Source organism: Syngnathus scovelli, chromosome 9, assembly GCF_024217435.2.
Source record: "Syngnathus scovelli strain Florida chromosome 9, RoL_Ssco_1.2, whole genome shotgun sequence".
In the NCBI taxonomy this organism is placed as follows: Eukaryota; Metazoa; Chordata; class Actinopteri; order Syngnathiformes; family Syngnathidae; genus Syngnathus; species Syngnathus scovelli.
This window is the reverse complement of record NC_090855.1, coordinates 9,124,624-9,147,859: the sequence shown is the minus strand read 5'-3', so window position 1 is coordinate 9,147,859 and position 23,236 is coordinate 9,124,624. Positions and strand designations below refer to the sequence as shown.

The 23,236-nt window shown below is 40.4% G+C and overlaps 1 protein-coding gene across 4 annotated transcripts; it reads left to right on the top strand.

Annotated features, from left to right (window-relative positions):
- Positions 1–189: 189 nt before the first annotated feature.
- dop1a (DOP1 leucine zipper like protein A) lies at positions 190–22,555 on the top strand. Of its 4 annotated transcripts, none has more exons than XM_049729519.2 (38): positions 190–552; positions 1,324–1,519; positions 1,729–1,910; positions 1,991–2,161; positions 2,405–2,594; positions 3,175–3,273; positions 3,587–3,686; positions 4,702–4,784; positions 5,349–5,463; positions 5,556–5,676; positions 5,761–5,880; positions 6,362–6,479; positions 7,283–7,312; positions 8,301–8,558; positions 9,674–10,193; positions 10,638–10,921; positions 10,996–11,148; positions 11,230–11,330; positions 11,415–11,680; positions 11,821–13,951; positions 14,418–14,529; positions 14,720–14,902; positions 15,151–15,276; positions 15,993–16,127; positions 16,360–16,415; positions 16,529–16,633; positions 16,737–16,803; positions 16,918–17,062; positions 17,320–17,399; positions 19,142–19,251; positions 19,356–19,505; positions 19,882–19,943; positions 20,200–20,352; positions 20,447–20,583; positions 20,692–20,747; positions 21,044–21,208; positions 21,497–21,626; positions 21,974–22,555. In XM_049729519.2, the coding sequence occupies exons 2-38, from the start codon at positions 1,382–1,384 to the stop codon at positions 22,280–22,282; spliced, it is 7,461 nt and encodes a 2,486-aa protein (XP_049585476.1). In that variant the 5' UTR covers positions 190–552; positions 1,324–1,381; the 3' UTR covers positions 22,283–22,555. The 4 variants fall into 4 exon arrangements, with proteins under 4 accessions (XP_049585476.1, XP_049585475.1, XP_049585474.1 ...); XM_049729518.2 differs by having other exon boundaries at positions 4,675–4,784; positions 11,824–13,951; XM_049729517.2 differs by having other exon boundaries at positions 4,675–4,784.
- Positions 22,556–23,236: the final 681 nt, after the last annotated feature.

Sequence of the window (23,236 nt, the reverse complement as noted above, 5' to 3'; positions counted from 1 at the left end):
TTTCAGTTTTCTATATAGTGTATCTAACTGACTTTCCACAAATACATTTATGATAATTCTATCAAACCGAAAGTGAGCGTAAAATGTTTTTTTAAAATGTATTTTTTTATTTTATTTTGATAACTGAAATTTTAGTTTCCGTAAAATTTTAGCGTAACAGTGATCATTTTACACTTCCAAAAGACGGAAGACGTCCATGCGGAAAAGCAGGTTGAATGTTACGGTCGGATGTGCTGCGAATCTGTAGTGTAGTCTGAGACCTGTCATTCCATTCCACCGCCAATGTGATGATGATCTCCTGGTTGATGATTCGCACACAGCAGGAGGAAGCACCGGGGAAATATGTAGACTATTTGCAGCCATTGTCTGCTTGCCAAGAGACATAAACGTTGTGAAATAATAAGTGTAGGGGCCCTACCTCTCCATCCTCTTTAGCAACCTGTTAGCGAACGTTAGCGTCCTTGCTAGCGCTGTTACTGACGTGATAGCTCATTTAATCCACCGAACTTGGTACATTGTTGAATGACACTTCTCGTCCACTAAGCTATGACGGTAAGCTATTTAATACAATGTTAATTCATGATTTGTGTTGACTGTCAAAACCAGTTCTAAGACATTTAGCTGTTAGCCCAAGCATCCACTGCTGTTTACAGAAACCTCTGTACATTAGGGACTGCAATATGTGAACAATCAGTCAGTTCTACTGTATATAGTTTCAAGGATTTTTATATATTTAGAAGAAAAAAAAAACGTGTGATGACGGTGTGTTTAAGGTAAGTAGCTGACTGAAACCTGCTTTTTAAAAATTCCATTAGATAGCTTCTGAAATATCCAAATGGCACATTATAATCGCCGATTAAGTGCTGTTTAATTATAAGAGGTGAATACTGATATTTCTACCTATCTACAGCTGACGTTATAATGCCTATTTTTGTGATTCTATCCATAGTAAATGATTACTGTTGTAAATTTCGAGTCTGTGGTATTTCACGTTCTCCAGCAGAGTACGCCCTTGGCTTATTTTTGTAATTAACTCACGTTAGCCAACTTGGACAACATCAGTAGAATGTTAGTCCCCTGTTAAAAGTATTGCAATGACCCTAGTGGCTCTTTGTTGTCTCAACTACTTTGTTTCAACTGTGACATTGTGAAGATTCTAGAAAAATGAGCTTAGTCCCTTTCTCTTTCTTAGACCAACCATCTGTCTAGTCATACACATGGTCATGCGGTATGGTCATGCCTGCCAGGCATAGTCACCAAACAGTAACTTCCAATAACAAATCTGTGTTTTTGTTGTCTCCTTGTGTGCTTTTTTTGGATCAGGTGTGATACACACATGCATGCCTGGTGTTCAACTTGAGCACAATAGCCACCCAGGAGAATGAATGCAGAGGAAGTGGAGCTGCTCGGTGACTCCAAGTACAGGAACTATGTGGCAGCGGTGGATAAAGCCCTTAAAAACTTTGAGTACTCAAGTGAATGGGCAGATCTCATATCTGCTCTGGGCAAACTCAACAAGGTAATGATCCAAGTTGATCATTTTTAATGCACTTAAGCGCACAAGTAGAGAATTCAAAACAAAAACATTCACTAGAATAGATCAATCAAGAATATGCACGAGAACCACTCTTGCATAGCAAAGGTTGCTACCTCCTAAACATTCTCAGCACTTATTCAAAAAAGGGAAACTGGGATCAATGAGAGAGTTGTGTTTTATTGTCCTCTCAGGTATTGCAGAACAATGCAAAATACCAAGTGGTTCCCAAGAAGCTGACAATAGGCAAGCGATTGGCCCAATGTCTCCATCCAGCCTTACCCAGCGGAGTCCACCGTAAGGCTTTGGAGACCTATGAGATCATCTTTAAAATTATTGGACCCAAAAGGCTGGCCAAAGATCTCTTTCTTTATAGGTAATTGTTGCTTTTGCATGTGTAAGTGAAATTACAGTGGAGACAAAATAACTAATTTCACATCATCTTTTACAATGCAGCTCGGGGCTATTCCCTTTACTCACCAATGCTGCCATGTCTGTAAAGCCTGTGTTGCTGGGCCTCTATGAGACGTACTACCTGCCTCTGGGCAAGACGCTGAAGCCGGGTCTACAGGGACTCCTGACTGGAGTACTGCCTGGCCTTGAGGAAGGATCAGAGTTTTATGATAGGTGAGAATGGTTGAAATTAGGGCTAAAGGACTTTTCAGATTGCCATTTTTTTTTTCTTTCAATCAAAATTGGTTCTGCGATTTAACATTTATTTTAATGAAATTCCGCTCACATAAGGTCACAGGTCATGGTGCTATGTCCAAATTGCACCTCATCAAACCTGTAAAACGTCCAGCTTTGACTTTTGGTAGGGTGTATTATATAACCAATATATTATATCTAAGCACTGGATCTTTGCTACAGAACCAACACCCTTTTGGAGAAGGTGGCAGCAGCAGTGGAGCAATCGGCATTCTACAGTGCCTTATGGGGCAGTATCCTTACCAGTCCCGCTGTGCGACTCCCGGGGGTCTCCTTTGTTCTACTGCACCTGAACCGCAAGCTCTCCATGGAGGACCAGCTTTACGTCATGGGCAGTGACATCGAACTCATGGTAGGGGTTCGGTTAGTGAGAGCCGTCTTTAATAAAGAATGCATTCGATCCCATGCATTTTTTTACTTTTGTGTCTGATGAATGGGTATTTTAAGCCACATGGCCAAGCCAGCATGGGATTGGTTCTGACTCAATGACTGTGAATATTAACGTGAATATTGGTCAGTATTGGCACTGGTGACCATTTGAAGGTGGAATCCACTTTTTGCTTAAAGTCAAATTGAATAGGCTCTGGCTCTCTGTATCTCTGTACCTGAAAATCTAAATTTAAATGGGCGTCAGAGAGGGAGAGGGTGAGTGCCATGTCTGAATAAAGTTGCTAATAGTTTAGGTAGCATTCTTTTCCCACAGAAAAAAAACTTAACTCCACATTCTGTGGAGATAATACTAATCATAGTACAATGATTTTCAAATACTATAAATCTATTCTTTGGCCGCTATATAGTAGTACTGTGCTACATAACCTCAAACAAGTGAAATGAATAGCATTGATCAACATTTGTAGAAATCAATTATTCAATAATTGGTCAAATCATCCCCATGTCTCATGTTTCCAAACATCTCTGTATTTTCTGATCAGGTGGAGGCTGTCAGCACATCAGTCCAGGACTCAAGTGTGCTGGTGCAGAGAAGCACTTTAGATTTGATCCTTTTCTGCTTCCCATTCCACATGAGCCAGGTGAGAACAGCTGTTGATGCCATCTGGAGGAAACCTCCCGGCATACGCTGTATTTTACAATTAGATCTGAATATCAATTTGAGTGCCAGGTGAAAATACCATTGTTTTATTCAGCGTAATCATATAAACAAATATAATGAGCCAATTTGCTCATTATACATAAAAAGGGTGCATGTTTGTATGTAATATGAGAAATGACAGTGCTATTTTTTGATAGCAGTGTTTTAATTTGGGGTATTTACAAACACTTATGGAGTTCTCGATTGCGGTGTCTGTGTGTATGTGTGTAAATCCTTTGTTCTGCTGTGCTCAGGCTACTCGCCCTGACATGATACGGATCCTGTCAGCTGCTTTGCATGTGGTTTTGAGAAGAGACATGTCCTTGAACCGCCGACTCTACGCATGGCTACTTGGTGCGAAACACACACAAACATCTGAGCCCGTATATGAGGTTCACACTCATTATTCTTAAATGTCAAAGGTAGACCCTTATATGCTTAATTTCAACTTGTATACTGGAGGAACACATTATTTACCTTCTCAGAACGTTAACATGACCCAACAAATTTTTTACACAAAACAACGCTGACTCAAACCACGAGGCATTTTGAATGATTATAGAAGTGCCGATTTCTAACATCCACACAATGTGCTCTATGCTACCCTTTTCAATTCTGTAACATTACTTTGTTTTCTTTTGTTTGCAACTGAACTCGGATACACATGCTGGTAAGTGTCATCGCAATGGATGTATCAAGTTTTATTTAAGTTTTCTTGAAAGCATCTTCTACAGTATGCTTGTGGCAATAGGATTTCAACTTTTCTTCATCTGAAATGACAAACATATTAACATAGTTTGGTTTTACTACCCTATGAACTCTGATCATAATTGAGGTGAGGAAGGCCAGCGGTTCTACAGATGTTTTACTCTGGTTCGCTGTGACTTCCTTAATTTTTGTAGGCCGGTCACCTCTAGGAAGTTTCACTACTACTCCATGTTTTCTCCTTTTGTGGATAATGGTTCTCATCGTGGTTCACTGGAGTCCTAAACACTTAGAAATGGCTTTGTAACGGTTTTCTGACTGCTGGACGTCAAATACTTTATTTCAATCTAATCTTGACTTTCTTTGAATACTGTGGCATGGTGTTGCAGCTTTTTCAGATCTTCTGGCTGATTTTATTTTGTCCAACAAGTTCTAGTTAGGAGATTTCTCGATTTAGCAGGTCTGAAATTAATCAGGCTTGGGTGGGTCAATGAAAATGAACTCAGCTCTCCCAAAAATGTGATTAGCCATAGTAAGGGCAAGCTTTTTGCCTTTGAATATTCCTCCCCTTAAAGAATAAATGCACCATTTAAAAACTACATTTTAGAATGTAATTATTGTGATTTATATTATGTAGGTTTTGACAACAATGGGATGAAAACAGGCCCCCGTGCCACTCGACAGAGCAAACCAGAAGAGCATGCAAGCCACTATTTCAACACTTTCTCAAAAGACATGCTTGTCCAGGTAGGTAATTTTGCTTTTGAACACAATAGACCAAAACAAGTCACGTTGCAGAGAATTTCGCCATGCTTAAGAGTTTTGTGTGTGATATAGGGGATGGTTATTTTTGCCCAATTCAATCATCTCTTTTTTGATTTATCTTCCAGCATTCCAAATCCTCTTGGTTTGTTTTTTTTGCACCTTTTCTGGCAGCTAATTCTTTGATGTCTTTTAACTCAGTCCCGCCATGTGCTCTCCTGTGTCACTCAGGGGTTAGAACATAGCACAGAGAAACCAGAAGGCAAATCTAGTTTTTAGAAAGTATTTTTGTTTTTGTCATTTGCTCCTGTGCCATCTGTTCCAATGTAGTTATTGCAACTCTCTCCATTGGGAGCGGGTTGGCACAACAGGGACTTCGCAGGCTTCAGTTCATTATGTGGCAGACGGAGCGTGAACACATGAAAAAAATGAGAGAAGGGGCTGGAAGATGTTAATAGTAAAATTTGCTTTGCCAAATTTGAAAACAAAGATGTCAAGTAGTATTTCGGTTTGTCAAATGTATTTCTTTGTTTAATTGTGTGTTTTTAGGCAATGGTGGGGATACTGCAGGGTAAAGTGCGAGGCGGAGAAGAGGAAAGCATTCTCATGCATGACCTCAAGCCATTTCGCATCCTTATCAGTCTGCTTGACAAACCAGAGCTTGGTAATATGTCGTATAGTATGAAAGGTTCGCGCTGTAAATTCCTATGCCGCTCTCCAGTGTCCAGCTCGTGTCTTGTGTGCCTCTCTCTTCAGGTCCAGCTATCTTAGAGGATGTTCTTATTGAAGTGTTTCGTACGTTGCACACAAAGTGTAAAACTGAGTTGGGTCTCCAAAACCAGAGTTCCTTCAGCAAGGACCACACACACCTTAGCAGGTTAGTCCACTCAACCACCTTCTCTTTTCACATATTTTGAATTCATAGTATAATGCAAATGTCGACCTTTGAATTGCTTTTTAGCAAACTTCGAGAGAACAAGAAGACAGCGGAACTGATTAAAACAGCCAATCTCCTGTTCAACTCTTTTGAGCCATTCTACATGTGGGACTATATTGCTCGCTGGTTTGAGGAGTGCTGCAGGTTTCTATTTGGAAATACGTTTTTAATATACATCATTTTATTTCTTGGGTTAGGGTTCACTGGTATCAAAAAGTTACTCATTGTTTTATCCATGACTCATGCCAATTGTCATTCATTTATTGTTCTCACTTTAGAGGAAGGCAGTGCAGTTATTTCTTTTTAGTCAGGAGATTCGTTTTTTAAATCTAATCAAACATGAAATGGGCCTTTTGCAGCAACCCATTCAATAGATCGATTTGAAACATTTGGGGTATATTAATGGGTCTTTGAAAAAGAAAAGCCTAAGTGTAAGTTATTAATAATGTGGGAAAGTTTGTGCGAAAGAGTGATAAGATAACATTTCTTATTTTTTACGCATTGGATGAATTTGCATCAAAATTGCAAATTTGCTAATCCGTATAAAGAACATCAAGATTTTTCACTGCACATCCAGTTTGTTTCCTCACCAATCAACAGATTCATCATATGGCTTCTTTTGTAGGACGACACTGAATGTGCAAACGAGTATTCCAAAGCATGCCGGGAGTTTAGATACCTCAGAGCTCTCCTTAATGGAGTTTTGTCAGCTAGTTGATTTCCTGCTGGACATCGTTTCTTTGGTAAGTTTACTTGTGTTTTTTTTTTCTTTTATGTTGTTGTTGTCTTTCCTAAACCATCAGCCATCATTCTCTTGTCTTCACTTTAGTTTTGATGTAGGTATTTGCCTTTATGTACAGTTATGGTACGTTAAAAAAAATCATCTTTCATTTTTTTTAAGTCCTGAATTTAATTTGTCTTATTTGAATCATGATTTTAGTTCAATTTTCCACATTGTTTGTAATTATTGTTTCTGTATTGTTAACTCAAGTTTCATTTATTGTACAGATTTTGTTTCTTTCTTTGTTTTCATATTATTCTGGGTCTTTCTGGTCCTGCTTCTTTCCATGCATTGAGATTCCCTTCTTTCCTGTCTCTGCTTGGGCTCTTAATATATTTCTCGCCATCCTCTCCCGCCCCCGATTTAGATCATTCAAATCCTTTACTGTTTTTTGCTCAGTTCCCTACCCTGAACAGACATTTCTTGGTCCTGGGATTTTTCTGCTATTTATAACGTCTATGCCTCCACTCTTGTTTCTTAGGTGTGCAACGCCCCACACAAGCACAAACATACTTGTGTGTCTATTTCCCTGCCCAAAAATACATAGCAGATTTGTAAACTGAAGTACGGTTTAGAAATCTGCTTGTCTGTACTGTATTTCCAATTCAGTTTGGAAATTCTTGTTTATTTCCCTGTTTCAAGAGTGCGTGGGTGTGTGTCTGTGTGTGTTTTGGACACTGGCAAGAGAGGAATGTGATTAGTGTGCTGTGGCCTGTGCTCCGCTTGCTCCTGTCTGTTCAAACTATTTGCTCTTTCTCCCTGAAGCCTACTAGAAGCATGAGGGTAATCTGCCAGGTAAAGTACTGCTCTTTCCTGCTTTTTCACCTCATCCTGCTTCACTGAGGCTATGATAGCATTCCTGCAACATCCCACCAACTTTCATTTGGCCTCTAGTTCTACCCAGCTTTGCGTGATCATTTCTTAATTATGAATTGTGCTCTTAACTTCGAAATTCATATGGGAAAGAAGCTCTGAAAATAATCTCGTGTAATAAAATCTCATTCCTAATGTTTGGTGAGGATGTTGTGACAATGAAATCTTCGCCCAGTGTGTCTGGGCTTTCTTAATTGCATGCAATTTTATGACTTTGTCTTGCTCACATATTTTTAATGAAATATGAATGCCAACTCTGTTTATGTATATTCCAATATTTATTTCATGGTTCATTTGTCCCTTTTTGCAAATTTAGTAAAATTTTCCTTGTTAAACGTCATATATATATTAATATGCAGCACTGTAGACTGTAGTTACTGTACTGTAAATTTTAATCTCTACACAAATGGCAAGTAATAAAAAAGCAAATGCATATTGCAAGTTAGCATCTTGAAAAAAAAAACTTTATAGAAGTTACAACAAAATTACTTCACTTTAACTAAAAATTATAAACGCAAGTGGCCAGTGGTCATGACAATGCATAACTGGAAAAATTATATGTACTGTATATGTCCTTCAATTGTTTTAACTCACCATCATGACTAACGACACTCCTGATCTCGGTGCAAAGGTTTTGTGGTGGTTAAAGGGAGCCGTAGCTCTTACATAGTTTATCACCACCAGAATGTGAATGTGTGAGTGCATAAATAATGCATCCAATGCATCTTGGAGTGTCCAGAAAAGCACTACATAATCTAATTTATTATTATTTTCATTGATATTTTTATTAATATTATAGTCTCTGATTATATAATGAGAAGGGACAAGGCTGCTGTTGTACATTTTGAACAGAGACATGGTGTGAATGTAATATAGACAACTTTGTTACATCTATTGTCACCTATTGTAGGAGACGTACATCGAGATCCAGACAGAGCATCTTCCTCAGCTATTACTGCGCATGGTGGCTGCACTAACCTGTCACCTGCAGACCTTGGGGCTTGGAGAGCTCACTCACTGCCTGCGTCTCTGCTCCAAGATCCTGAGCAAAGTGCAACCACCATTAGTGTCCCCTTTGGCTCTGCCCCCAAGCGCCCAGGTGCAGGGCCTTTCCAGCTCCTGTGGAAATTCTTCCGACTCCGCAAAGGATAAAAAAAATGATACTACAGTGAGTATAGTAAAAGTAGTGACATATTCCACACGATTTACAGCTGTCTTAAATTTTGTAGAAAACCTTTTGTTTTGTATTTTTGGGCAAGGTAATGCTGCAACAGAAAACAGCCGTAAAACCTCATGGGGAAATTAAGGGGTTTAGTCCAACTCCTCAATTATTTGATGTGTCTTAAGATTTTTAAATTTTATCGATGTTTAATATTGTCCTTGTCTTAACACACAAGTTTGTGCTGTTACATATATGCAATGTCCCATGACCATGTTTTGTTCCTGCTAATTGTAGTTCAAGTGTCTTGACCCATTTTGCCTAAATTACCCCCCTCCCTCTTTCCCTGCATCCTAAACAAAGAAAGAGACAAATGTAGTCAGTTCAGATTAGGTCAAGCAGCTCATTTCCAGCTTTGATGATCTGCTTTTGACTAGGTAGTCCCAGCTATGGCCTAGCCATCTCGTGGTCCCTTGAGACTACTCGTTCGCTGTCCCGGTCCTCCTGGTCTCAATAACTGAATTCTGCTTCGTTAAGTGAGTGCAAGCTCACTGTGGCATTCAGTCAATCTGTCCCATGTTCAGAGATGGAGCAGCCTACACGGACTGAGCTGTGCCCGTAAGGAGCAAAGAAAAAGATGATAGTTAACCAACAGCTGAGCCCAGCTCGCCTGTACTCTCTTTGGAAGTACAGAAGAATGAAATAGCCTGTAGCTATCTCCAACAGAGTGGAAAACATGCCACATATATCCAACAAACACTTTTAACAGACCTCTGCCCCCACCCTGAGGAGCATATGGATGATATGTGCTACCCTACATGCCACCTGAGTCCAGGCCCCAAAATGTGCCTGCTGCCTTAATCAAGGTGAATCCCAGGATACTTAGCTGCGCCCAGTGACTGAAAAAAAAAAAAAAAATCAACTTGTTGCACTGTTTGCTGTTTACATGTCAACATCCTTTTTTCAGAACAACAGCTGTGGGCAGATGTCAAAAGTTGTAGCACTTGTTCTTTGTTCATTTGTTTCACTCATTCATTTGTGTCTGTGCTATGTACGATGTAAAATTGTGAGGGATTGAAGGAATTATTAAAGTGTTATTTTCTCTCTTTTTCATCTTCCCGCAGACCCTTCCTGTGACTGTCGATCCACATGGAAGTGGGGAGGTGTTCAAAGGTGTAGAAAATCATCCCATCTCATCTGAAACTTCCTTCACAGACTTTATCCAGTACCATGAGGGTGGCCCTGATACACATCCTCACATGCACCCAACACATAAAACGGGCATTCGTTCCTCGGGCCCATCACAACCTAAACCTGTGGACAAACCAGTCATGCAGTGCTGCTTGGAACACTTCCAGCAATTTATATCCCGGCTTATTACCTTGTATATATCTTCTGAAGAAGCGAACAAAGATGAGAAGGACAGAGGCCTGGCGGTACAGTCAACAAGCCTTGTATTGGAGAGTACCTCACATTGTGGGCATGTAGATCTTACTAAGTCAAGCTTGGACACTGTGATGGTGCAGAAAGAGTGCATTGCTGCTTTTACTGCAGCCTGCCAGCTATTCTTGGAGTGTTCCAGTTTTCCAGTGTACATTGCAGAGGGAAACCTGAAGGCCTCACCCACACAAGAACAAGAATGTGGTAAGTGTCCTAAAGAGTCTTTGCACCCATGTAATCAAAAGACGTAAGCGGGGCTTCATTAAAACATCACTAGTGTTCTCAGGCTTGCTTTGTACAAGTACATGAACGTTCACACTTGATATTCGTCTTTGCCTAAGGGTTTTAAATGTCATACCACTTCAGAGATAGTATAGTCATTATCAGTAATGTAGCATCACGTGAGACTAGGAAACCACTTTTGTTTATTTAACGTCATTATCACCTTTAGAACAAATGTGGAAATGATTACTTTGAACACACTAAAGCTATTGGTTAAACAGAATATCTATAATTCACAGTTCATGTGGAGTGATTAGTGGCTTTAGCTAAATGAACATCTGTTTATGAAAGATATTAAAACTTGTGAAAGCAACGCAGTCGATATATGTAGTCTATTCAAGTGTTTTTCTGCCCCTATATATACAGACAGTGAACAGGGATGTCTGCCAGTGTGGCTGCAGGCACTGATGGATGCCACCTGCTTGGCTAGCAACTTCAGTCTGCAGGGTGTGGCCATTTCTCTGCTAATGGACCTTGTGGGACTCACACAGTCTGTGGCCATGGTAACAGCTGAGAGTGTGGCATCGAGTGGCAACTCTGAGTCTGCCCAGCCAATGAGTCCCAGCCAAGGGCGAGTGGCTGTTGTCATCAGGCCCCCACTCACTCAGGGAATTCTTATGTACATCGCGAACAAGACCGACTTCTTTAAGGTAGTAATCATATGGAACAACCATTTGTTTTTCCTCCTATTTTTCCCCTAACCATTTTATCTGCTTGTGCATAGAATGTGGCTCTTATCCTGTGGGATCAGTTGAGTGAAGGAACACCTCAGCACCATCAACGAAGTGTGGAGCTCTTCTATCAGCTCCACAACCTTGTACCTTCTTCCAGCATCTGTGAGGATGTGATCAGCCAGCAGCTCATGCACCGTGACAAGGTCAGTCCCGGGAAAATCCAGTCAGTGTGAGTAAAGCACCGGGTCGCAAACAAATCCTTGCTCTTTAATATTTTCTTACAGAGAATTCGCCTACAAGCCCATGTAAAGTTTTCTGTGCTGTGGCATTTGACACGAGATTTAAACATGACCAAATCTTCTCCTTTTAATCGCACATTTGACAGGTTGGTTCACATGCATTTGTCTTTGCAGCGTGCTTGGTATTCCTCTAAATCTGTTATTTTTTCATCTTTTATTTGACCCGACAGATCTCTTTTTATCATGCTAGACAGCCTGAGTTATTGGGATCCTTGTACAAGTTCAGTTGGCCGGGCCTGGCTTAATCAGGTCCTTCAGCGACATGACATTGCTCGGGTACTGGAACCACTCCTTCTTCTTCTACTGCACCCAAAGACCCATAGAGTTTCCATTCAAAAAGTACAAGCCCAGCGCCACTGGGCCCATGTCTTTCCTGGCCTGCCCGAACATGAACCATCGGAACCTGTAGACACCAGAGACTCGGGCTTCTCTGAAAGTGAGTTGCCTTCTTTTAATTTTGTAGATGTTATATATCGGAAATGAAACATCAGTAGGTGTGACTCATTCTAAGTCATTTCTTGCCTCTCCATTGCCTCGTTACAATAACATTTTACCCTGTTTTTTTATTTCTGTCATTAGACTTCAGCCGTATGCAAGTGGACAGGATGGCACAGAGAGATTTCCCAGGTCTTGAAGTCGGTGACATGGAGCCATTTTGTCTTACTGTTAACCCTCTGAGTGACAGCCTATCCATACTGAGTCTGAGCAGTGAGAATTTACAACTAACTGCTGGATATCAGCCTGCTCATCAGCAGGAGGAGCCCCATTCCTCTGAATCGACTGGTTCTCATTCCTCTCCAGTGGAAAATCAAAGTTTTGACGAGCCGGAGGTTGCAAACAGCATATCCAATAGTTCAGATCAACAGCCTGCTTCCTCAGATTCTTTGTCTGAAGACTCATTAGAGGAGACTGTTTTCTCTGTTGTAAACGATCTGATAGATAATGTTCTGAGTTTAGTAGCTGAGGAGTCTCATGATATGCCGATTCAGTCTGAAGACTGGCCTCAGTCAGACTCGGAGAGTACTTCCTCAGATATATCCACTGGTGCCCATCTTGACTCTGGACCTACTCAAAGCTGCAACCACCAGACGCTGCCAGAGATGCTGGCTGAAGGAACACTGGAGTTCCTTGGCGTCCCTTCAACTGATGTAGCTGCAGAAGAGCAGCAGCACAGAGAGGGCATCATTCGTCACAGTTCCTCACCTTCCATTGTCACATTACCTGACAACGCAGACCCAGCCGTTTCAGACCACAATCTGCAAGTGGACAACTCTCAAGCACGCAAACGTAGCCATAGCAGCACGCAGCTCAGCCTTAAAGGCAAAATAATGGAGAAACTGGCTGACAAATCCACAGGGGCTAAGCCCAAGACAAAAAAGTCCAAAAGGAAAGAGGAGGAGAGGCAGAGAAAAGCAGCAACCCAAGCTGATAAAACACAAACACCCAGTATATTCTTTGGGGATAGCCTAGATCTGGAGAACTGGTATAGCTGTGGGGAGGGGGAGGTATCAGAAATTGAAAGTGACACAGGCTCACCCAGTGGCTGTTCAGGTGGGAACGTTGGAGGTGTTAGTGTCGCAGGACGTAGATTGTCTTCCGACCCTTCTCACTTCAATATCCATCCTCTCTACCAGCATGTTCTTCTATATCTCCAGTTATATGACTCTTCCAGAGCCCTACATGCACTTTCTGCAGTTGCAGCAATGCTAAGGTCTGCTCCCTCAGGATTTGTAAGCGCTATTTCCACTACCAGCATCAACAACACCTACACCCCCCAGCTATCTTTGCTCCAAAACCTGCTGGCTCGTCACAGGGTCTCTGTCATGGGGAAAGACTTCTACTGCCCCATCCCACAAGACTCCCACTCCCACTCATTCCGCAGTGCCATGTATCTGGAAATCATCATATCACTTTGTCTATACTTCCTAAGAAGCTTCTATTCAGCCCATGTGACAGCGGGCCCTCAGGACTTGGCGGGGAACCGGGCCATGCAGCTGACCAGTATAGAGGTCTTAACTCTTCTTTTCAGTGAGCTGGCCAAAGTCACAGGTGGCTCAGCAAAAGGATTTGCTAGTTTCATCTATGATGTCTTGTCCAAATGTAAAGTTCAGAAGGTGGTTCTTCATTGCCTGCTCTCCTCCATATTCAGTGCTCAGAAATGGCATGATCAACGGGCGGCTGGTGTAAACATGTCCACAGTGGAGGAAGGTCTGTCAGAGGATAGTATTATCAACTTGTCAGAAGACCAGATGGACAGTTGTAGTGCAGTCCAGTCTCAATTACTGAGACTACTCCAGAGCCTAGTTGTACTTGAGCACAAGGTTCTTGTACCAGTCGAAGAAGGTGGAGAACCTGCGGCGGGAGCTGCAGGAGCTGTAGCAGCAGGCAGCAGCACAGGAACTGGATTTGAGATGTTGGGTGGAGATGTGGAGCATGTGAACCCTCAGCAGCCAATGACATCACTACAATATCTTCACGGACAGCCGATCACAGCACAGGGCATGTTTTTGTGCGCCGTGATAAGGGCACTGCATCAACACCATGCATGTAAAATGCACCCTCAGTGGATTGGACTCATCACCGCCACACTCCCATACATGCGGAGGATTCTAAGAAGGGTGGTTGCATCAGTCACTCTACAGCTTTGCAGGAACTTGGACAATCTTCTTCACCAGTACCGATATGAGACTGGGATTACTGACTCCAGGTATTGAGAATTATAGCATGGATATTGCTAACGTATGCATTATTTAAATTGCAAAGCACTTTGCTGCAAAGAAAAAAACATAAAACGTGAAAATGATCCATATTATATCAAATTTAAGACACATTACAATTATTACATGATACACTGCGAATTGAAGAAAAATATTTAATTTTGCTATCCCAGACTACAAGCTGCATTTTGACATGCAAGTCGATTTTTTAACACCAGATGGCACTGTAGGCCCAAAAACGAAAATGCACTACAGTACAACTTTAATTTTGGAGAATATGAAATGTGCTTTACATATAAGATAAAATAATGATACAACCACGCAGACAGTGAAAAGAGTAAATTAAAACAATTTAATATGCAGTTGTATTAATAGGCATGTAAAGTAGACTTGGTAAATCCATGTTCAGGAACTATTTCGGGTTTCTTATATACTATATAAACTTTCTTTTTGTAGACCCCAATGGATGGCACTCTGCATTCCTCCTGACCTGTTACTGACAGTACTGGAGGGGATCACTGCAATCATCCACTACTGCCTGCTTGATCCCACTACCCAGTACCACCAGGTGATCACATAATTCATGTACTATAAACACAATGACCTTTTTTTTTGTGCCAAATCATTGCTGAATACAATATTATTGTCTTACTTGTCACGCAGTATGATTAATATCAGTATATGGTTGACAATTAGCATTTTTGCTTAGTATTTGCATTGTATTTACATTGCTGACTCTCGTATTGATGACCTGTCAGTTACACGTGAGTGTTGACCAGAAGTACCTGGCTGAGGCTCGCTCAGGCATCCTGTCCATTCTCCACACCATCATGTCGTCTGTCACGCTACTCTGGAGTGTCCTCCATCATGCTGACAGCTCTGAGAAACCAGCTGCTGCATCTGCTGCTTCCACTTCCAACATCAATTTGGGCTCCACTAAGGTATTTTAACCTAATGGCAGATAACTTAGGACAATGTTTACAGGATTCCAGCAGTTTAGTAAGTTTAGAGGTGTCACTCGGGTGTCTTCAAATTGTAGTCACTACAATTCGAAGGATTTTACATTTTAGTTGTGCAATACAGCAATCATAGATTTTAAGTGAAGTAGTTGAAGGTGTGTATGATCTCAAACGCTAATGGGTTCCCAGATAGGACATAACAGCATACATTTCTTGTTTCTCATCTACAGAAAATTCGTCAGCAAGTCCTTGAGCTGCTCGGCCCCATTTCCATGAACCATGGTGCTCACTTTATGGCAGCCATTGCCTATGTTTGGAATGAAAGGAAACAGCTCAAGACACCCGTCAGAAATAAAGTGGGTCTCCTTATAATACCTTAATACATTTATTAGGCCACATCATGCAGAGACCAATTTACGTATTTCATATGTTTTACTAATTTCCCCAGTTTGAGGCAGCTCGCTTTTTTTTTTTTTGCAGAAAAGTCAGAATTTCCAGTCAGAAAATCCTGTCAATCCTTTTCTGTTCTCCAAACTAGGTACAAGAACTGAATTTAATGTGATTTTGGTGAATTTGATTGAGATGCAGGCAGATTCTGATTTCTGCAGATGTGTGGTTGTTGTTATAAATATGACAACAGCGTGCACCAAACCATCTCAATTAATTAACAATCAATTCATTGAACAATTCATTGTTATAATTAACATCTTTGTTATTCAATTTAAATCTCCCACTTTGACCCCGGCATAGCTGGGGGTGGTGCTGTGGTATTGTAGTTGAAGCCACTTTATACAGTGCAACAAAAAGGCCACCATAAAAAATATGCATTCAAGACATAAATTAAAAAAGTACAGACTTGTTAAGCAATATTAATTGTCCAGTACTGCGGAATACTGCTATAACAAAACCCTTACATTGGGTTGTAGTCTAAAGCATTTTTCGAGGTTTTATGATTCAGTTGCTGTATGCAGCATGCATATACTCCACTAAAAGATAACTATAAAATGCTCAAAATGTCTCTGTACTTTGTCATAGTTATAAGAACTCTGCTTTGGTTCTGTATGGCTTTCAGGTGATTCCCGTAGCTAGTGATGAACAGCTGCTGCTGGTTGAGCTGGTTCGCTCAGTGAGTGCCATGCGCACTGAAACTGTCATGCACACAGTCAAGGAGGTTCTGAAGCAGCCACCAGCTATTGCAAAGGATAAGGTTGGTCCTTTTAGTCTTTGCTGCCATTACCAAATAGACATTTGGACTTACACAAAGTTCCAGTAGCTATATATTTTTTCCACACCACCTAGTATGTAATATAATGTACTTTCAGGTAGTCAGTTAATTCAGAGCAAATTTTAATTAAATATATGGTGTTATTTTTCTCAACAATGATTTTCCCCTTTTTATATGTACATGGTCACTCATTTCATTGCTTGGAACATTTTAGAAACACATTTCTTTGGAGGTCTGCATGCTGCAGTTCTTCTATGCATATGTCCAGAGGTGAGTTGCATATGAACATCAGTATACCGTACAGTGTATTTCTAAAATACTGTACATCAGTTGCAAAGCTGATGATTTGCACACCCTAATAGCATGTTTTCTTATTGTCATAGAATCCCTGTATCCACGTTAGTTGATAGCTGGCCTTCTCTGCTGGCTCTGTTGAAGGACTCCGTGCAGTTAGGTTTGCCTGCCCCAGGACAGTTTTTAATACTTGGGTATGTATTTCAGTGTTTTTTGGAACAAATTAAGCTATTGAGATTAAACCTTGTTTCACTCTGACATTTTTACATGGTCTTTATATTTGTTTCTGTTCTCCAGTGTTCTGAATGAATTCATTTTGAAGAACCCTAATCTGGAAAGTAAGAAGGACCAGCGAGAGCTTCAGGTTATAACTTTGGTTGCCTACATTTTCCATTGTCTTTTAATTTAATTCTAACATCGCTAACAGATTTTCATGTGCTATATTTGTTTGCTTGTTTATGATTTTGATGGTGTTCAGGATGTGACACATAAAGTGGTGGAGGCCATTGGGACAATTGCAGGCTCCTCTCTGGAGCAGACCACATGGCTGAGGAGAAACCTGGAAGTGAAGGCCTCTCCTCAGATAGTTGTGGATGGAACTAACCTTGAAGCAGATGTTGAAGGTTAGTTTTCTTATACTTATGAAGGACACTGCACAATCATTCAGTCCTATAATGTGCAATCCAGCTAAAATAAGTTTAAGATCATCTGAACAAATGACCCAGAAGTTTATCCAAAAATACTGATTTACTCACGTGAAGCTTAGAATGTATTATAATTTTTTCATGAACATGTGCTCCTTTGCCCCTGATAATGTTTTGCGTGTGTGTGTGTTTTTTTTTTTTTTTTTTTTTTTTTTTTTTTTTTTTTTTTTTTTTAGATTTAATGCTTACAGTTATGGAGGCCTCTAGCTTCACCCCATCCGTTTACAGCGTTCATGCCCTCACGCTGCTGGCTGAGGTAAAAAACACTGCACTGCACCAATCCACCGGTCGATCTGACCCTCCATCCTGCACTCACTTTGTGAACAAGACCACAAGATACTTGAACTCCTCCTCTTGGGCAGGATTTCATCATCAATCTTTGACTAGAACAAAGTTTTCATCAAATGCAACAGAGCATCCTTAAAAGTATATTTAAGATTGTTGTAAGCCCCTCTTAACATTATCCATGATAACACGGTGCTTACACATAGAAAAATTAGAAATAAAAAAATACACAGGAACCTTGGTTTTTCGAATGCCCAGGTTTACTAACATTTTGGTTTATAAACTGTTATTTAAAACTAATAATTACATTGGGCAGTATTCCACACTGCACATAAACACTACTGCACCAAAAAAGTGTAAGACACAGCAAAGTTATGTGACATCACGTTATTTTAGCGTATTAAATTGTGTTTTCATATATTTCTTTATTGCTCAGAATTAAATTTGTAACCAATCAACAATCAAAATAAGGCAAATTTAATGTTGTTCTTTAACTGGAATGGATTAAATGCAATTGTGCTCAATTCAGTGGAACCGTTTAACTTTTTTTTGTTTTTTTTAATTTTTCCGTCTCAGAGCAATTTCACAATACAAATTATATTTGGAACCTGAAGTTCCATTGTATATTTAAACTGTGATTCAATTTAAATGTATTTCATATAAAGGTTAAATTAAAAAAATATTAGCAGCTTAGGTGTCCTAAGACTTTCAGTCCTCTGGCCTATTTAAAGAGGAACAAGTAGTCACTATGCTTTTTGGGGTCATGGTGTGAATCACAGACCAGAGGAACCAAAGGAGAGAGATGTCTCAGGAGATTGGATTACCAGTATTTGCCACCGTTGTGAGACCTGATACTTACCTTGAAATAAGGCTGGTATCAGTACTCGGACATCCCTAAAATAAATAATTGAAAAAAGCCACACTGGAGTTTGCCAAACTGCATGGTGACAAGACACAAAGCTCCTGAGAGAATATCCAATGAATGAACAAGACAAAAGTGAAACATGGGGAAAAAAACCCTTAAGAATTAGTGTCCTTGACTGCATTCTAGAACACCATCGTACCTGTCTACAGGAGCCTTTTTAGTCCCGGGTGTATACTGCTCAGTAGAGGTTATTTACAACGTTAATAGTAAGTCCATCGATATCCTTACATAAGAAGACAGAGCTCTTTGTTGGTTAAGCACCAAGCTTCTATTACCAGGTTTGCACTTACGGGTAGACAAACAAGAGTTCAATTTAGTTGGCCTATACAACTGATATCCTCAAAGCTGATAAAAAGCCTCCCACCCCATTTTCATTTAGGACTATTTATAAACAGTAAAGAAGCCAGCTGACACTGGCGAGGTGGGACACATAAATAATTATTAAAGGTCTATAAATCAAATTTCTTTGGTGCTCTGAAGTGAGCCTGACAAATCACTAACCTCATCATTCAAACTATACAGGAGAGTCAATGGAGCAGGTTCGGCTTTCTTGTCGCAGTGTTTTCCACTTGTGTTTATACGAGATAATTTATTCTCTGCATGTCAATGTGTCACCATAATGCTGCAGTGCCATTTGTAATTCTGTTAGCTGCCACAGTAATGTTGATAGTCTAGGTGCAGATTTAAATCAGCTGAATGTAGGTAGATCAAATCATATTTAGAAAGATTATCCCTCAGAGCTGTGGCGTTCTCAGCATTTACACAGACTGACTGGAATTCATTGGCAGGTGCTGGCTCACTTGTTGGACATGGTGTTCTACAGTGATGAGAAGGAGCGGGTTATACCGCTGCTGGTCAATATCATGCACTATGTCGTTCCCTACTTACGCAACCACAGGTAAGTGACGGTTTGCGGGTGATGCTAAGATATGACTCAGAATTGTCTGTTGAGTGCCTTCAACTTTGAACCGATGTCATGCATTGTCTTCATCTCTTCGTCAGCGCTCACAATGCTCCCAGCTACCGGGCCTGTATTCAGCTGCTGAGCAGTCTAAGTGGGTACCAGTACACACGTCGGGCCTGGAAGAAGGAGGCCTTTGACCTCTTTATGGACCACACCTTCTTCCAGATGGACTCATCCTGTGTCAGCCAGTGAGTAAAAGAGTCGGTCAATGTGGACCAGGATTTCTTTTAAATTCGGGTTTCTGCTTCAGATTGAGACTGGTGTGCATCACAAACAAACAAAAAAATGAAGGAATGTGTTTGAAGAGAATTTACAGTGTTTATACAGTATACTGTTGTAATTCTCATTCACTTAATTTATTTTTTCTCACTTATTACAGGAGATAATTTTGACTTTATGTTAATGGCTCTATGGTGTTGTTTTACCCGCACACGTTCGATATTTAAATATCAAGAAGAACAGAGGATAGATTTAAGGAAAGTAAAATATGACAGAAATTAATCCATGATAAAGGGAGACGCATTTTTGTTAGTCACTGTCTAACATGTATATATTTTTTTTCAGCTGGAGGGCGATCATTGACCATCTAATGACTCATGACAAGACCACATTCAGAGATCTTATGAGTATGCTTTATGCTTTATTTTCTAAATTGTAATGATCTTTATAGAACCTTCATCTGTTGGTGATATTTTTTTTGAGACCTGCATCTTTTACTGATAATTTGAGACTGTTTTTGCCCAACTGGCATTTAAAATCACAAACAAATCCTGCATCAGTCTAAAACTATTTTATGTTCTGGAAAGCGCTTTGTTATAGAATTGAGGCTCTGATTTAGAACTGAATAATTTCACATATGTCTGTCTCTGCGTTGTCCCTCAGCTCGCGTGGCTGTAGCACAGAGCAGTTCCCTGAGTCTGTTCACAAACAGAGATGCAGAGCTGGAACAGAGGGCCATGTTGCTCAAGCGCCTGGCCTTCACAATCTACAGTAGTGAAGTGGACCAGTACCAAAAGTACCTCCCTGATATACAAGGTAATGACGATCTCTAGTAAAGCAACTATTGCTTGTTTCCGATTTTCACTTTTGTACAATTCTAATCTGCATATTTCACTCTGTGTTCTCTCAGAGCGCCTAGTGGAGAGCCTGCGTCTTCCTCAGGTACCCATCCTGCATGCTCAGGTGTTTCTCTTCTTCAGGGTGCTGTTGCTGCGCATGTCACCTCAACACCTCACCTCATTATGGCCTACTATGATCACGGAACTGGTGAGCTGTCAATGCTGTCTCGTGGGATTACATTTTTCATTCACCGGTACATTGATGTTCACCTTTGTCTATTGTCCATTTCATAATCTCCACGTCTGTTCTTTTTAGGTTCAGGTGTTTTTGTTGATGGAACAAGAGCTGATATCAGATGAGGATATATCAAGGTATATTTTTTGGCATTTATCGTTGTCAAGAATGAATATAATGCTACCTCAGCTATGAACTTAATTTGTTTTGAGGCTCTGTTCATGAACCAAAGCCATCTTTTTGAAATTGACAGTAATAGAGTTAATTTGTTCATCCCTAGAACCAAGTTGCTTTTGCCATTGGGCAGTAGACCTAATCAAATGAATATGGGTACTGAAATCTTGTTTGTGAACTGATTTGTTTGTGAAGTAAGGTTCCACTGTAATGACATACGTATCTCTGTTAACCCCGATGACGAATCCTGTGTCCCAAGGACATCTGGGCCATCTGTGGCCGGCTTGGAAACCACCTATTCCGGAGGCAATGGCTTCTCAACGTCCTACAACAGCCAACGCTGGCTCAACCTCTATCTGTCAGCTTGCAAGCTGCTGGACTTGGCCTTGGCCCTGCCGCCCGAAAGCCTGCCTCAGTTCCAAATGTCAGTACTTTGCAAGCCTATTCTATAATAAGTTTTACAGACTTTAAGTGGGGAAAATCCCAACTGGCATTCACTATTGGGATTGGTCAGATGTCCTTTAAAATAGCAAATGGAAGAAGTGAATAATAATTCAATTATGAGCTGGTTCTTGGGGGTAAATACATATGACTGTTTGAAATGGAAGAATTTATTGAAACCACATAACAGCAACAGTATTACTGGTCACTTAAGGCACCAGTCAGCTTTGAGAATTAGGTTTTTGTGTGCTGCCATCTTTATTGATCCCAGGTACCGATGGGCCTTCATTCCTGAAGCCTCAGACGATTCTGGAATGGAGGTGAGACGGCAAGGGACTCACCAGCGGGAGTTTAAACCCTACGTAGTCCGACTCGCCAAGCTGCTCAGGAAACGAGCTAAGGTACAGCATCCTCACAAATTTATTTAATTAGTGTGATGCAAAACTTTTTTTTTTTTTTTTTTTTTAAGCAATTGTCCACAGTCCACCACCACAGTAACACATTTTCATATTGTTAATTACAATTATTTGTTTCCCAGCATAACTCAAAAACGATTTTGACATTTTTTGTGGAGCAATATGACAGGCACATTTCATTTGGATTTTTTTAAATAAAATGACAAGTGTATTGATTAGAGGAAAAAAACATTTGTTGACAAGCGTGAACATTCCGCCACTCTCTGTAAACAGATTGACCTTGCCAGAGTTCCACACTGAACTCCATGCCCTTGTTGATGTCTTCTCCACAGAAAAATCCAGATGATGACTGCTTCACGCGAACGCTTTCCTGGGAGCCAGGCCACTTGATGCTAACTCTCTATGTAATCCGTAGCATGGAGCAGCTGCTTCCTTTCTTCAACCTGCTTAGCCAGGTGTTTAACAGCAAAGCCAGCAGCCGCTCAGGTCCCGCTTACGCTCAGAACCGTGCAGCTGGCTCCTTCCCTACTCCAAAGGAGGGCCACAAACTGGAGAGCCAGAAAGTGTTCTGGAGTCGAGCCAGACAAAACATTGAGGAAATGGTCGAAAAGGACTTTCTGGAAGGTCTAATTAAAACGTGAAAACACAGGAGATTTGTACATTCTGATCAGCACTAGTGAAAAACCTCAACTTGTATTACTGCAACAAGCTGATACAATTGTGGGAAAATACTTTGTAAATTTTTTGGTATTTATAATTATTTTACATTTCAAAAGCTCATTGATTTTAATTATTTGTACAGAGAGAAAGGCCTTGATGGCTGACTTTTAATAATTCAAGTTAGTCCTGTGGGACCAAGAAAAGATGCCGTGCCATTCCATATCAATGTGACTTAATAAAAGTTTCTAACAAGAGCGGCACACTTCCGATGTTGCTGTCCTTTGAATTGACGTTTTCTGATCCTTGGCCGAGCGCTAGCCTTTTACTAGCAATGAAATGCTACTAAAATCAGCAGTAAGCAGTTTTAAACCCAAATACACGATACGTAACAATTATGGCAAAGCCACTCACATTTTTTTAAATCTTATTTTATTGTTTATTTGACAGGGACAGTGTACGTCAGTCAAGATTTCTGTAGATGCACCAGAATTAGCCAAAAGACACATGACTCGGTCAGAGCTCTCCTGTTTTAGCCACGCCCACCACATTAAATCTAATACAGGAATGGATGCAATCACAAAAATACTAAGTAAATTAGCTTGATTTCAATGACTGTATACAAGAAAAGTGCAAAGTTTAGAAACATCTATAAACATATTAGTTCTACACCAGTGACAACACTACTGACTTTACTGTAAAACTGCACATTAGTATCTATGCTTCACCGTGGAAGCGTATCACTCGCTCATTATTCTTTGCTGTAAATGAAAACACACTGATTTTATTATTTACCAGATGCTTTAGTTTTACAGATGATGCGATCAATTATATGTATAGAGTGAAACGGCCCTTAAAACAATGTAAAATGCAGGTGTGGTTTATTAACCCTCCTGAATACTTACCCATTACACAGTTTGTACAACCACAGTATCGAG

Bases quoted from the DNA above. Each gene is read 5' to 3' on its own strand.
- dop1a (XM_049729517.2), top strand. From the start codon at position 1,382: ATGAATGCAGAGGAAGTGGAGCTGCTCGGTGACTCCAAGTACAGGAAC. The intron at 1,911-1,990 runs GTAATTGTTGCT...TTTACAATGCAG, and splicing joins AAAGATCTCTTTCTTTATAG to CTCGGGGCTATTCCCTTTAC. The intron at 20,353-20,446 runs GTAATGACGATC...GTGTTCTCTCAG, and splicing joins GTACCTCCCTGATATACAAG to AGCGCCTAGTGGAGAGCCTG.